Consider the following 16,717-nt stretch of genomic DNA (forward strand, 5'->3'; position numbering starts at 1 on the left):
CTCCAAGAAAAACAAGAGCCTTGCTAGGGTGAATGTGAGTCTGGAATATAAGTAAAGCCTCACAAGAAACTACTGAAGGATTCAGCCAATTAGAGCCACTCATTAAGGAAATATAACTATGGCGGGATACAGACCGCCCCTTTGGGGCGGCCTGCAACCGCCCCTTTCCCTGATGGTCCGGGGCCTCAGCTGCCATAGTGGCAGCCCTGGAGGCCCTGATCCGCCACTTTTCCTGGCCTCGGGAAAGCGGCAAAAGGCTGCTTCCCTGTGGCTTGGAAAGGGGTGTCCTTGGGGCTTCATGCCCCAAGGACACCCCGACAGCGACGGGGAGACAGAGAAAGGGTCCGCTCGGCCTCTTTCTGTTCAGTATTACTGGTGCGGCAGCGTAAAGGCCGCACCAGCAATATGCGGCATGGAAGGAGCTCCATTTTGGAGCTCCTTTCAGCACTGCTGAAAGGGTGCCACAAGCTCCCTTCCGTGGCACTAGGACGTGACAGCTGCGCCGTGCCGTTTGGACATGATGCAGCTGTTATGTCAAAATGGCAGCGCCTGTGTGGACAGGACGCCGCCATTTCGATGCCCCCGTCACGTGCTAGGGGTGAGGCCAGTATGGACGCTGAGTCCTCGGCCAACCCCTAGCACGTGACGGGGGCACCACATACGCTGGTATGTACAGCCCCAATATTAGCTACATTGAGAAGACTTCACATTCAGTGTAGAAATGGCAATTGCCCAGCTTTTGATATAGTTGGTGAGTCTCAGACTAAAATGAACATATTCATAACATTTCCAGTGAAAACATCCTATCTGGATAGAGGAGGATATCATTCAATTCAAAAATAAATGTTTAATAACTTTTTTTGTGTGTGTTTCAGCATTTTAAAAAATGACATTAACATCTACAAAGTGATAGCAACATCTCTAAGAGATTCAGCTTTCTTCTATAAACTGATCAATACTCTTCTAAGTCATTTACTAGCCAGGAACTTACCTTTGCCACACTTCCGCTTTCAACTAATACGTCTTTTAAAAAACATATTGAGAATCATGTTTTTAAAAAAATGAAGTTGAGTTACTATATAAGCCAACTACTGCTACAAGGTTTTTTTTATGGGGGGGGGGGCTGCCATAGTTGTGGCTATTCAAACATTTGCCAGATGCTGACACCATGAGGTAATGTGCAGTATGGTTTCCTATGTACAGCCAGAAGGCCTGCAGCTGTTTAAGAGCAATCAATTTCAACGCTGAATTCAGTATTTTCTAATCTTGAATGACAACTGTAAAGCATTATTATCATTATCACCACAGGAGGGTGTACAGTGCACAGAATTCTCAAAAACTGCAAAGTTTACAAGAGGTTTATAACAAGACTATTCACTTTTGTATCTCCTCAGAAAGTTTAAAGATGGTTCCATTAGATGTAAAATAGTATTTCCACAATAATGGGTAAATGTCACTATATTCAGGGGAACATAACAATCCCCAATTATAAGCACTCTATGGGTAACACTAGCATGCTCACAGCTCATGAATTGTTGTCTGTGAGTCCAATATCAGTTCCTCACTGGTTAGCGTTGGTCACTAGGGATATAACTAAGGCAGGGACAAAATGAGGGCATTGTCGTCATCCCCACCCAAATGAGTATTTCCCCAATTAAGATTTCCTTCAAGTCCCAAATTTCTACGATTCCTGAGAGTGAGAAATTTAAGATTATTCACACCTAGAAATTTATTTGCTATGTTTGCATTCTCTTGTTAACTTTACTTGCCACTTTTCTCTGTGTGCTTAAACTGAATTTCTGTATGTTCAACTGAAATGTTATGTTACTGCAGTGATAGAAATTTAGGCTCAGAATTCTTATAGGATGCAATACCTTATTTTGTCCTCACCCCCACAGTTATACTGGCCATGTTTGTCCAATCCCTGGCTTGCACAGAGGTTTGACAAACTTGAACAGTAGTTTTTTCATACAATTTATGTTATTGCATTGGGAATTTCCTTCTTGCATACAGACCAGTCTGGAGTGAAGAAATGATAATTGACACTTAAAAAGGCTACCTGTTCACTTTAAATTTCAATATGAAAAAAAGAAAAGAAAAAGAAAAATGAAAAAGAAATTATTGACTCCCTGAAGGCCATTTTGTAGTCTCTAATGGTCTGTATACATCAGAATAAAAAACCCTGATCAAGGCCAAGGCAGCTAAGTAGACATGGGGAATCTTTAAAACTGCATTTGTATAAATCATTTAAATATCACCTACAGGCTATAGGCTTTCCAATTACTCTTTGTATTTCATGCAGATAGGTTGAGCAGTTTCTTAACATTTTAATGAAAAGTCACTGGCCAGAGACAAGTGACATTTGCCATTTGTAAGTGATTTTCCACAATGTAGTTCAAAGATGGTTTTTGTTATTGCTGCATATTAGGCAAGCTCTGCCTGGCTTATTCATGATAACATTACATATCCTAACAGCAGACATAAGAGGGGGGCTATAGGAAAGGCTGAAGCAGAAAAATATATGCACACTATAGGCTGCTATACAAAAAACATGAACACTTAGAAAGCAGTAAGACTGAAGAGTTTCTGTAAAAGACAAAGCAGCTAAAATGGTTTCCCTGCCCCACTGCAGGAACTCAGTGAAAACTGCCTTCTTTTACTTTTATTTAAAATACTTGCTAGCAGTTCAGTTCTGTTTTAAATATATTCAGTAGAAAATTGTCCTTACTTTTGGTAACAACTCCTTCCAGTCGAATGATGTTGGGATGATCAAACTGTCCCATGATGCTGGCCTCTCCTAGAAAATCTCTCCTCTGTTTTTCTGTGTAACCAACCTTCAAGGTTTTGATTGCTACCGAAATTTCTTTTTTGGAGGGAAGTTTTAGACGGCCACTGCAGACTTCTCCAAATTCACCTGTCAATAAAAACAAAGCATATGGGGGAAAGCCTGAGTTTTTATATTCATTCACAACTCATGACAAAATTATGAACTTTAAAAAAATGCACCTTTACTTATATTCTGTATTTCTGTTCCCACAAATAATTATAGCAGTTTTTTCAAGGAATAATCCTGAAATATTCATGTTATTCAGTTTGTCTTCTTCAAAGCCAAGGTCATAATGCAAACTACCTACTATGTAAGTCAGATGTAAAATAAATTTGACAGCATTGTCAGATTTTTCAAAAATCTATTTCTTTATCTTTTGTTTGTTAATTATTTAATTAAATTATCTATATTGTACCCTAAACCTAAAGATCTCTGATTGGTTAAAGCAACTGTTTTAAACACATTTAAGCAGTTTAAGACAATTTAAAATCATGCACATATGCAGGTTTGTATGGAATCTATAAATCCCTGAAAGCTTAAATAGCAAACTACATTAATACTTGTTTCCAGAATGACACCACTATAAGTGCTGGTGAGCCTATTGAGGGGGAGGTACTCTCATTGGCATGGTGCAGCAGAAAAATCTGTCTTGTGTATTTCCCTCACTCAAGAAAAAAAGGAAAGGGCTCCTCCAGCAGATCTCAGTCCTCTAGAAGATGTACAGTGGGGTATGCCCAAGATAATTTCCAAGTATTAAATCAAACAACATTGTGCAATTGATAAATAACATGATAGAAAAGTGACTTTGACTTACAATGTATCTTGCCATGATTTCACTTAGGTGAGGAAATGATAAATCTGCTAAGGGGCTTGGGAAATGTCAACTGACACGCCAAGGAAATTAAAACCTTCCAGGACCTGAAAACAGTAGTCAGTGTCTCCATAGTTTTGACCTAATTCCAACCATCACTATGAGGTATCAGAGCTAAAGCAAAAGACCAGTTACATTTCACATATCTTCCCATCCATGACTGTCTTCAGAGAAATAGGAAGCAGCAGCACCTGAAATTTCTCTTGTGTTATATGATGCAAATTACTATACCTAACTAAGTGGATAGGTCAAGACAAACATGGGCCAAATGACAAAATGACAATTTTTCATCTTGAAAAAACATGCATAGAACTGACAATTTCAACTGCTAGCATCTTCATCAGGCAGCAGTAGTATCTCTACTGCTGATATTACTAAGAATAAAGCAAGTAGCATTAAAATAGTATGGAACAGCATAGCAGAAGGAACTATTTTCATACATATTGCACAGTGCATTGTGGAGTATTTTCTTTTTGATTGGGTGAAGGTCAGAAGGGTCATTCTTGCTGAAAAGGTGTTTTGTGTTGTTAGCTACTTTATTTGGCTTTTTTTTTTTACTGACAATTTATAGATGTTAACATGCATGCAAGAACTTACCCAGCCTGTAACAAGAATTCCTATGAATAAAAAATTTGACCTCTGCAAGAATCTGCCAGCATGTTTCACTCAAGGCAAACAGTACGTCTATTCAAATATTAGCATTAGGTCGATACTGTTAAGGCACCCTGAGAGTAGAAGATCAAAGCACAACACTAGAATGGTAAAACACCCACTTTACAATAAATCTTGGTGTTGAATTTTTTATCTCTTGCTTTCTCTCCGTATGTGTCTCTGGTATGGATCTTAATGGTTTTAACAGCATTAAGCTGCTAGTCTTTGCACCTACTATTGTGTGACCTTGAGAGTAGCTTTTATATATAGTTCACATGTTTGGCTATTAAACATATGAATTCTTTTCCAAGAACATAGTCAAAAGACTCCACTAGCTTTTATCTCTACTTCTTTGGAACAGCCATGCTCTTACTCTTGCTATACAATTTTGCAGAAAAATTCTATTGATGAATCAAAATGTGCACCAAGGTACATTTTTGTTGAAACTTCATGGAATCCATTTGCTTGATTTCAAGATGTGCTTTCATCTCACAGAGCTAAAAGACATGCTATAGATTTTAAATCAACTGAAGGCTAGTGCCCTCAAGTGTAGGCTCAAACTACTGCCACTTTAGCTTCCCTTATCTTCCACAGGTTCTTTACTTCTGTTATAACAAAGAATGTCCCAACATTTCATGTGAATACACAAGAACATGATTCCTAACTGCAGTTAATCATATCTGACAGGAACTCAAACAGAAATCCTTCCCCATTCACACTTCCCCTTCTATAGTTCTTAGGAATGGCCACTGCTAATACACTCATATCTCCCATTTTTTCTGCCTTTAGACTTGTTTTGTTATCATCCCACTCATGGATTATCATACTTCCCAGAGCATTTCAGTTTGTCATGCAGATCAGTGACTTCAGCTTTCAGAGAAGCTGGAAAGCTCCATGACTGGGTATGTATTGCATGCAGTGTGTGTGTGTGTGTGCTGAAGTCACTTGGAAAATGCAATTTTTACTGCACAACTTAAAGTAAGCCTTGTAAAGGCATAAATTTGCGTAAAAGGTAAAGGTTTCCTCTTGACATGAATGTCTAGTTGTAACCGACTGTAGGGGGTGATGCTCCATTACTAAGCTGGAGAGCCAGCACTGTCTGAAGATGGCTCTGTGGTCATGTGGTCAGCATGGCTGCATAGAATGCTGTTGCCTTCCCATAGATGTGGTACCTGTTTATTTACTTGAATTTGCAGACTTTCAAACTACTAAGTTGGCAGAAGTTGAGTCTAGTGAGGGGTGCTCACCCCATCATACAACATTTCCAACTTTACGATAATCAGACACTGGCAATTTCATAAGGTACATGAATTATGTAATCTTCCTCCAGATGAAGCATAAAGTCACAACACTGATGCAAAGCTGGAGCAGGGCAAATTTAGTTGTAGCCAACATCTCCAGAAATAAGGGTTAATCTAGTTTCTGCCAGCCTTCTGTCTAGTTAGCAGACCCTAAAACATCTTGGCATGTTAGGATTGCCACTAATGTCCTGTCTGCACTGTCCATATGTTCTGTGTCAGCCCTGGACTGGCCATGATGGTGGCTGCATGCACTGGGCCATACTCAGTGTGGTGATCGGCATGTCTGCCCCAGCCCCGTACCCAGAGCTAACACATCCATACATGCAGGAACACTGTGGACAGGGCACCTGACTTTGGAGGCTGCAGTCATATGATCAGTGTATCCTTCTAACCTCTCATTTTGTTGGTTGCATGGGTGACTCTTCAGGAGAAGAAGTGGTGTACCCGGCAGCCTATCCACATGTGGTACAGAACCAGTAGTGGCAGCTCTGGGGACAGGCTATCCCCTTTCCCTGCTCACCTCAGTGCAGGGAATCAGTATGGTGTGGCTCGTAGTGTGCAGGAAGCTGGCTAAGCCTGATTTAGGTATGACCCAGCTGTTTGCATACCAGAAATTCCCATGTTCACCCTGGGGTTTGGGTTCATCTTGTTTATTTCTCATGCTCTGTGCATTAGTATAGAGACATCTAAGACCATAGGTCATTCCGCCATTTGTCTTTTAAAAGATTTCCCCTCCCTCCAGCTGTTGGGTTCTTGTGCTATTTGCCTTGTTCTCTGTATAACATTTGGGCTATTATTTTCATCACTTGATGAACTTCTGCCCTAAAGAATAGTTTCTGTCTCGCACGTCACTCAGTTTAAAGCCCTCCTCACCAGATCTTTCAGACTCTTAGCAAAAATGTTCCTTTCAACTTCTATAAGATGCAACCCATCCCTTGCCAGAAGTTTACTGCACACCATGATCCAGGAAGCATGAGGTTTCTATTTTTTAATGGGAGCCATTGTGCTATTAGGCTGTGATGAAAACATGCCTGTAAATTTCTTGCTGATTTTGGGCAAAGTCTGTTTCTCCTCATACAACTACTACTTGTTGTTATTATTAACTCAAGAAAACATAGCCCACAGAGTCATACAGGTGAGTTCAGATAATTCACAATGGAGCTGCTTGGGGACAAAATTACAAGGCTTTCATTTCATATCAGCAGAGGTTGAAGTTTGTTTTCAGTTTGATTGTCTGAGAAACCGAAGTATACAAAGAGATATTACTGGAATGACTTTACAAGATTTAAATCTGCTCAGAGGTTACAGGACATTTCTATTAATTTAGGCACTTGCTGCCTAAATCAAGTATATTTTGTTGAAAATTTGCACACAGATGAATTGTAGATACAATTGTTTCCTCCTCTTAGTTACTTGAGCTTTAAATCACAAATTTGCTTTGAGTAGAGGCCTCCTTGACATTCTGCTTCCTGTTCAGATAAGACAAATGCCTCATGTAAGGTTGAAGATTCTGTTCTGAAGCCCTTCTTAATGAGAACTTTGTAATTCATCCCTGCTGGGCACATAGCTCTGTAGCTCAAGCTGTTCAATATGAATTAGGCACAGTATATTTGCTCAAGGAAACATTGCTTAAGAGCATATGTTTAAAGGAACATATAAGCATAGGTTAATATTTTACACAGCATACTACAGAATCAGGTCCTGAAATGGGTGAGTCCTGTGCATGTCTACCAGATATATTATTGTTCTGGGCCAGAATTCATAAAGGCACTTATGAAGACAACATAGAGTTAATGAATTTGTGACTGGTTTGTATTCATGATCCCTGTGTATTCACTAGTTAAGGGAATGCATGGGGACTGTGAAAGTCGCTCAGTCTCCACTTACTGGGCAATAGTCACTGTAACAGATAGGGCTCTATTTTCCATCTCCCATGATCAGTCTCTGACGTCAGGGAGAATTGCAGCAGGAGCAGTGCTTCTGGTTATCACAACAGAGGCTGCTCATGGGAGAGGTGGAAACATCAACTAGCTGTTTCCTGATCGACAGGGTGACAGATCCTGTTGCTCACAGCAGCTGCTCTCTGGCAAGTGGGAACTGGGGAGTCAGACAGGGAGGCACTACTTAGTTATGTAAATAAGGTGGTTATGTAGCTAAGTAGGTGATACAGAATCATGGCCTTTTTTTTTGTTAAAAATACAACTCTGAGGCTTGACAGATGGGGAGAAAGGGGTGGCGAGATGTCACCCCTTTATGCCCCTGACAGAGGCCTCAGCAACCAAACAGCATGGCCTCTGGGAGTCCTAAAAGAACCCCCTTCTGGCGGGTTCTTTTTAGGGTGTGCGTGCGCGCTGATGGGGTCCACACAGCATAGTGCTGTTTGGGTGCTACACCATGCAGTTGTCATCGTTGCATGCCCCATCTGTACAAGGGCACAGCAAGATGGCACTGGCAGTGCGTGGTAGGGCTCAGGAGCATGTGGGTACTCCACTCTCCTGAGCCCTAAAAGTGAGCCCAGGCCGGCGCATAGTGCCTGTCTGTACCAGACCTCTGTGCTCAAGCATTTCCTGAGCCACTAAGACTGAGTCTAAAATACTAAATTTTAATATATATATTTTATTGATCCTCATTTCTTTACTTTCAGATTTGTAAATTTTTTTGCATAATTTTGATTTATTAAAAATACAAAATATTTAATATGGAAATATATTTTATTACATTTATATTACAATATATTTGTGTCCAAAGACCTCAGTGTGGCATACAATGAAATCAACAGAAAGAATTTAAAATGCAATAGAGAAAAAATGCTTGTAATCTAAAAGCATATCATTACCTAATGCACTGAAACAAGTTATAACAGTTAAAACCATGTACCTGTACAAACTAGACAAAATCATTAGATGCCAAGAGCTTTAATAAAAAGCCATGCTTTAACTTGGTGACTAAATGAAGCTAATGTTGATGCCAATGGGGCTTCTAAGTGGAGTCAGTTCTACAATTCCTGAGTCCAGGATATCTATGGGATCATGTATAATTCACCCTGTATACTCAGGTCCTCTGAGAGACATTTATTCCATTCAGTCAGGACTAGGTTGGTAACTGTCAGCCAAAGGACTTTTTCTTCAGCTGTCCCTAGACTGAGGAATGATCGCCAGAAGGGATTTGATAGCTAAACACGCTGCCTGAATTTAAACAGCATCAAAGACCAATTTCTTCCAACGGGCTCATCTGGATGATTCTTAAATTATGAATTTTAAATATGGATTGTTTTAGAATGTATACTGTATGTCTTATTTGTCCCTTTAATCTGTTTCTGGTTTTAATTAATGTGTTTTAATTGATATTTTGTATTGTTTATATGTTGCTGTTCCCACTTCAATCCATGGGGAGAGGCGGGTAAGAAATCACCACCACCACCACTACCATCATCATCATCTCTGATGACATCACAAAGAAAGCCCTTTTCTACATCCTCACACAATCTGTTGGCCCTACTGCTGGGACACAAAGGAAAGTCCCTCTTTTTAATGTTGTGAACCATCTCAGGTTTTTTAAAATGATAAGCACTACAAAATTTATTCAATTAAATAAATGTTCCTGAAGGTTCCACATTTTGTTTGAATGAATGTGTGCATAAACAAAAGACAAACAAACCTTGGGATGACAAAGGTGGGAAAGTAGTGTACGGTCCGTCCTCTTCATATTTTAAATTAATTTCAATTGTAATGTTTTAAATCTCTTTTTAGGGAGGGGAGAATTATAATACAAATGAATTGTATTTAGAATGTTTTTAATGTTGTAAGCCGCTTTGATTGTTTCATTACAAAAAGTGGGATATGAATAAAAGTTGTTTATTATTATTATTATTATTATTATTATTATTATTATTATTAGCAGGGTACTGTTCAAGACCCACCCACCCTGCATATGGGGAAAAGAGCATGTGCTCAAGTCCCATAGAAAATAATGGGGCACTCACTCATGGTGCAGCACAGGGTGCGCAGCGCAGGTACACAACCCATTCCTTCTGCTGGGGCTTGCCTTCTGTGTAAGCTCAAAGCCGCGGAAGGCAAGCCCACCTATGGGGAGGACCGACTGTATTTATGCCTTCCTTAAGAATTTTCCTCACTTTACTAATAATCAAGTTAGAAGAATGAAATAGCCAGCTCTTAAATTTCAAAAGACCACACTTTAGAATGTATAAAATGTTAGCTAAAAAGCAGGAACCTATTGGATAGATATTAAGAACTCAAATTAAAACTTATTCACCAATATTATAGTGGCCTTTATAAAGTGATGTATGCCCTCCAATTTTTCCAGTGTTTATTTTCCAGCAGTTGGTTTTTTTTTAAAGTAACTCCTGAACTATAAAACAGTTTAAAAGCACCTTTACATTTCTGTAGCACTAGGGAGTGGAATGCATTGAGGTGGGAGAAATGGAAACCCCGTTGTAAATCCAAAGAGTATAAACAAAGATTACAAGTATGTCCTCATTTTAATTACAGATTGCATAACAGCTTTAACTGCTCATTTGATTGTCAGTTGTAAAAGTGACCCATAGTGCCTGTTGTGAAACACTCATTAAAGAACAATTTTAATTCATTTTAAATGCTTTCAAAACATTTAAAGCTTTTAAGATGAAATGCTGTAGCATTTACTCTTGTATAATTAACCGTTAAGAATTATAAATGGCTGTTGACTTAGAGAGGTTGACCCAGAGAAGTTGCACTAGTTAACAGAGACAGTGGGAATGGATGAAAAAGGTTAGAACAGATTTATTCACATTCAAACAAGAATCTCTTGCAGAGAATAGTCAAAATTAAGGAGGCAACGCTATCCTTGATGTATTCATCAGCAAAGAAGATGAATTCAGGGGATAGCAGCAGTTTATCAGAACCTATTAACCTTTGTCATATGGTTCTAGTTACAAGCGACCATGACAACAGTGTGCATGTCACTGACAATGGCCAACTTGGACCCAAGATGATAGCAAATATTGTATTCATGTGGGGCAAAATGAAACAAGCAAACAAACCAAAAACATGTTGGAGGAAAAACAATCCTGCTCTCTTTACTGTGATAGGTATAATTATTCAAACAATGAGAAGAAACCACTGTTTAACAAACTACATAAAACCTGTATTTATTTATTTTTTTAAAAAAGGATCTTTGCTGTTGCAGTTATCTAATAATTCAGGAATTCAAATACACAGAACAGAAATTTTGCTTCTTGCCTGAGTCTGTGTATCAATTTTGAAACAGGTGAGAAACAACCTTCTTTGTGTAAAATAAGCAAATTAAATAAATTTCAAAATTGTACTATTCATAGCATAGTGGTTCAGATGCTGGACTAGGACTCTGGAGACCAGAGATCACATCCCTACTTGGTCTTGGGAACCAACTGGGTAACTCTGGGGAAGTCACAATCTCTCAGACTCAGAGGGAGATCATGGCAAACCCTGTCTGAACAAATCCGGCTGAGAAAACCCCTGTGATAAGCTTCCTTTAGGATCACTCTCAGTCAGAAACAACTTGAAAGCACTCAATAACATACACTATGATAAGAATTTAAAGAATATCACCACATTTTTTCATCAAGAAAATGGTAAACTGTGCTGAGATTTTTCACATTTTGAGACTTTTTGGAGAGTAAAAAGTTAGTTTGTGCAACACCTCTTAGTTTTCTATAACAATAATCAAAATTTCTACAGAGAAGAGTGTATTATGTCTATTCCCTGTAAAAAATTGCTAATTTTTATGCAAAAACAGTTTCTCAAAATAAAATTTCCCCCAATGTTTGCAGAGAGGAAAATAAATAATTAAAATATGAAAAAGTGAAATTGGTCACTTTTTGATGGAAAAAAAAAGAGAATAAATAAGATTTCCTTCCCTAAACTATCACTGAGGCGTGTTGCAAAAATCTTTAAAAGCAGAAGCATCAGACATATTGATTGTGTTTCTGGCCAAGCAGTCAGTCCATACAAAGCTATACAAAGCATGCTGTATATGAGTATATGTTTTGTCCACAATGGTAAAACAGAATGATTTTGCAGCCACACATTTTTGTCCAAGTTATGGAAATCTTGATGAACTACAAACCAGCCTTTGCCTCTTTCTCATGATGGAGCCAAAACCTTTCTCAGAATTCCTGGTGATTTCTCAGCAAGTATGAGAAATTTTATGAACATTTTTCACAACCATATAACACACACACATTTTCATTTATTATAAACTCTGTAAAATTTATTGCATAAATGTATATGCTTATATGAACACAGAGACCTGGATCCTCTTTTTGGTCCTATTAATGGACTTACCTATGTGTTAGTACTCCATTCAGCAATTGGTTCACTTATTCTTTTTAGTTGAGACTAATCAACGGGCAATCGTCAAAAGGAACAAAACACATTTCAAATTCTGAAGTTAAGCAGGCTTGATCTCAATAGTCGCCTGCATGGAAAAACCACCTGCTAACCATATGTGAGCCATTCTGCTTGGAGGAAGAATGGGGTACGAGCAGAATAAATAAATGAATGGGATAGGATCCTGCATACTAAAGCAGTATTCTGCCAAAATAAATGTGCTAGCCTTTAAGATGCAAATGACTGTGCTGTTTTTGCAACATTTCCCACTGTTATGGAATTTATACATTCTGTGGTTCATAATGTCACATTACTGAAACAGTAATGTCTCATGTTAGTATGTTTGAAACATTGAGGGTTTGGACACAATCCATCAAATTCCCTCGCTTAACAATATCAGAAATTGGGACTTCTAAAACTGGTTAGTTTGCAAAATGCTTTTATTCAGAGGTATCTTTATACAGTTTAGATTACTGATAACTTATAAAAAAGCCCCTTGCTCTTAAATAATAAATAAATAATGCTGTTAAAGATTTAAATAATATATAAAGTGGCCTTTTAGTACCCATTCCTGTTGTCAGGTCTTGTCATTTTTTAGTTGGTAACAAAACAGATTTAACATAAAAGCTGAACTCTGGGAAACACCCGAGTTCTAAATTTTGAGAGATGATACTTCCTCTCTTCTCTCTTAAGAACACATTAGGGTCATTCCCACTTACAGTATACTTCAAATCCTGATCCAGCTCCGCTCCGCATCATTAATCGAATGGAAAAGGTCCCCTGTTCCCAATATAAAGCAGATATTTTCCTGAGTGGCAGTGAAATCGCTATATTTTGCCATGATTGTCATTCCCATTTGCGCCGCTCATGTGTCAGTCATCATGGCAGACTCCTCCCCAGCACCATCGGGGCAAGCAGTGGTGGTGCAGCAGCAGTGCAGCCAGCCAGCTCCCGGCAAAGTGAAGACAGCAGAGTACCAGTGCGGCCAACCAACTCTGAGGGCAAGTGGTGGTGATGCAACAGCAGTGTGGCCAGCCAGCTCCCAGCAAACCAGTGGTGGCAGAGTAACAGTGCGGCCAGCCAGTTTCTGGGGCAAGCGGTGGCGTAGCAGCAGCAACAGCACAGCCAGCCAGCTTCTGGCAAAGCAGTGGTGGTGCAGCAGCAGCAGCACCGCGGCCAGCCAGTTCTGGGGAAAGCAGCGACAGCGTCTCCCCTTTTAAATTCTCATGGGAGCTTGGCTTGAGCTGCATCTGCACTGCAGAAATAATCCTGAGGGAGCAAGGCAAGGCCAGGGGACCCAGGAGGTGGAGGAGGAGAAGGGTGAGAGACAATTTTTCTTTTTAAAAAATAGAATTAATCAAAAAATCAGAAAAAGAAGTAGTTGCTTTACCAATATATTGATTTTTGATCAATTCTATTGTTTTTATTAAAAAAGAAACCTAACTGGGGGAGTCTCTGGGGAGGGATGGTACACACCCTTCTGCCATTTGTCCCTCCCCTCGGAAAGAATCGATTCTGATCTGCTGTACCCACTTACTGGGCACACTTCAGAACTGATTCTTCAGAAAAGAACAACTTTCAAACTAGTCTCAGGAAACCCTGTGTTTTTTGCATTTGCCCCGCTTCTTTCCACCTGGAATTGCTCAAATGAGGATCGGAAACGGTTTCAAATGGGAACGAGGGTCATATGTCCCAAATCACTCTTTGGAGCAAATTGTAGTGTGAATGACCCCATTGAGGCATCATATGGGTAGCCACCAAAACATCTTTGATATATTGGAAGCAGAGGTAGTTTCTTCAGTGGTTATTTAACAGGCTGAGATGAGATAGTCCTACATGCTTCTCTGATTCTGCTCCATCATGTAGGAATGGCATTACTTTTACAGAGAACCTTTAAAAAATACTCTTTAGGACTACAGCTTGCAAAATTTCCCATGAATCTTGTCTGGAGGTTCTGGCAGTTGTAGTCCAGAAAGTAACATTTACAAGCCTTAGTTTTCATTAAATGTACTTTAACAGCTTCTCAGTCAAATGTATACTTCACTTCTTTATTTTAAACAACAACAACAAAAAGATACTGTTCTCCAGTCATTTAAACATCCTTAGGAATTCCATACATACAGGTCACCACCTAATGTCTAGGACTACAGTGTTATTCCCACCTGCAATTGTGGAATGCTACAGGCTATACAATTTACTGAGAAAAAGTATCCTCTCACTAAAAGTTAGATTTTGTTTAAATTTTTTTTTTGTGTTTGTACAGAATAGTGTTCTGTGGCTTAGATTCATCTAGCCTAAGATATACAAGTATTGCCATAAAATAAGAGCAAATGGTAATGCACTTGAACCTACAACCTGTAAAAATAATACTTTTAGTCCCAATCACTATTAGAGTTGCAGTAATAGTTGAGACAGACTACAGCTATAAACAGATGAATTTTGTCTTACATTAATAGTAATGTAACATTACATACATTACATACTATGCAGTGTAACAGTGCCTTTATTGTTGTTGTGCACCTTCCAGTAATTTCCGACTTGTGGTGACCCTAAGGCGACCCTATCACAACATTTTCTTGACAAGTTTCTTTAGAGTGGGTTTGCTATTGCCATCCTCTGTAGCTAAGAGAGTGTGACTTGCCCAAGGTCACCCAGTGGGTTTCATGGCTCATTGGGGATTCGAACCCTGTTCTCCAGAGTCATAGTCCAACACTCAAACCACTAAACCACACTGGCTATCCTTATGTAATATTTTTTGTTATATATTTTTGCTGGTAGTTTCTATACATAAAATACAGATGTATGGGCAATGAATAATCAGAATATAATGTATTGTTACAAGAGTGTATAAATGCAGAGAGGAATTTTATTTTTGCAAATTCCTATACAAAATAATCTGATTCATACCTTTTGGTGTTACATATTCACCAGATTTTGCAGTTCTTGGAATAGAATGTGAAGTTTTGCACTTCATGGAATACTATAATGAATTTCTCAGTAGTTTAAAAGAATCAGTATACATAATTGAATATACATATAGAAGGAAAGATGAATTTAAATATGTTTCACAATATGGATTTAAACATTTTAGCTATTAGGCACCTAATGTCTCTTTTAGAAAAAAAATAATCCAAGAAATGGAATCATTATTCACCACCACCATCATCAACAACATTTAAAGTTGCAAATTAATATGACAACTGAATGAAACAGAATCATGAATAAACACATGCTTGAATCCAGTTGCTAACTTTAGCAATAGTAGAATCATTGAATTAATTGTTGAATTGTAGATCAGTATTCTGTAAATACCATTGATTTAAAAGTGGTATGCTCTATGGGACTAAAGACTGAATTTAGGTCATGGACTGGAAATAAACATATTTGCTCATTTTTTCCCTATAAATCCAGAAAAAACTGCTTTCCCCAAGGGAAACTGACATCTTTTTTTCAGAAAAGGTTGTTCAGTTGTGGCTTCCTTGTTCAAGAGTATTAAGTATAAAGCATACGTGTTCGGATATTTTTGGACTGCAGCTCTTTTAACTCCTCACCATTGGCTATGCCAATGGGATGGGCAGCTATGAAGGAACAAGTCAAGATACTAGAGAGTGAAGATATACAACTCAACACTAAAGTTAGAATAGCTGGATTGTATTCTCCATCACCATGTATTGATGCGAGAGCTAGAAAATGAAGAAAGATGATAAGAAGGAAATCAACATCCAAGACATTTTGCTGGAGAAGAGAGCTGAGAATATTGTGGACAGCTAAAAAGACAATCAAATGAAAGGAATTGCCAGCCAGATAGATAAACTCAATCAAGGAAGTTACGGGCCTGAGTCAGCAAGACACGAGCAGAGTAGTGGAAGACAGGGAGTCTTGGAGATGTCCAAACCACAGGGTTGCCTTCTCAGGATCAACTCAAGGGCAGTTAACAAAGCAACAAAAGAGAACCAATGTGGTGTAGTGGTTTCAGTACTGGACTAAACATTTGAGTATTGGACTAAAACTCTAAGAGACCAGGTGGCCTTGGGCAAGTCTCATTCACTCAACTTTAGAGAAAGGTAGTAGGAGACCTCCTCTGAATTAATTTTGGCAAGAAAACCCTAGGATGGTATCATGATAAGTTACAATTGAGTTGAAGGCACATAACAACAATAGAGACACTGTCCAACTCTTGATTCTGGAGACTGATGTCATGGAGATATCAATACCTGCTGAATGTAGAATAAGCAATGTGACTGATACTTGGCAGGAGAGAAGTCACACTAGAAGTTTTGAAGATGAAATAATATTTTGAAATATTTGTCTTTATAAAACGTATTACTTCTCAGATATTATTTTATCTCTCTCACCTAGGTTGTGCTTTACCTGGAAAAAAGACATGTAAAACTCTCAGTCATCATGATTAGCATACAAAAAGAAAGCTCGTTCAACATTTTCCTGCTTTCCAACAGTAAAGGATGTTTTTCTTCATTAACCAAAATGTTGGCGTACCCTCCAATATTTCACATATGGAAACTAGGACACATGTGGGCAAGCAACATCAGAGTGTGGTCAAGATGGCAAAAATAATTCATGAGGAAGAGCACAACAAGCTAGGAGAGGCTGCAGCAGTTGATTTTGCTGGAAGGGGCAAGATTCCATTCTCTCCTCACCTCACCTCACCCCATGCTGAGTTAATTCAGTACAAACTGCTTTT

The 16,717-nt window shown here is 38.8% G+C and overlaps 1 protein-coding gene across 1 annotated transcript in view; it reads right to left on the bottom strand.

Annotated features, from left to right (window-relative positions):
- LOC121917233 (ephrin type-A receptor 3-like) overlaps positions 1-16,717 on the bottom strand; it is a 294,283-nt gene that overhangs the window by 36,698 nt on the left and 240,868 nt on the right. The window contains exon 11 of the mRNA XM_042442991.1: positions 2,729-2,914. Coding sequence (XP_042298925.1) covers positions 2,729-2,914 — 186 coding nt within the window. The remainder of the gene's footprint in view (positions 1-2,728; positions 2,915-16,717) is intronic.

This window comes from Sceloporus undulatus, unplaced genomic scaffold, assembly GCF_019175285.1.
Source record: "Sceloporus undulatus isolate JIND9_A2432 ecotype Alabama unplaced genomic scaffold, SceUnd_v1.1 scaffold_13, whole genome shotgun sequence".
NCBI classification, from domain to species: domain Eukaryota; kingdom Metazoa; phylum Chordata; class Lepidosauria; order Squamata; family Phrynosomatidae; genus Sceloporus; species Sceloporus undulatus.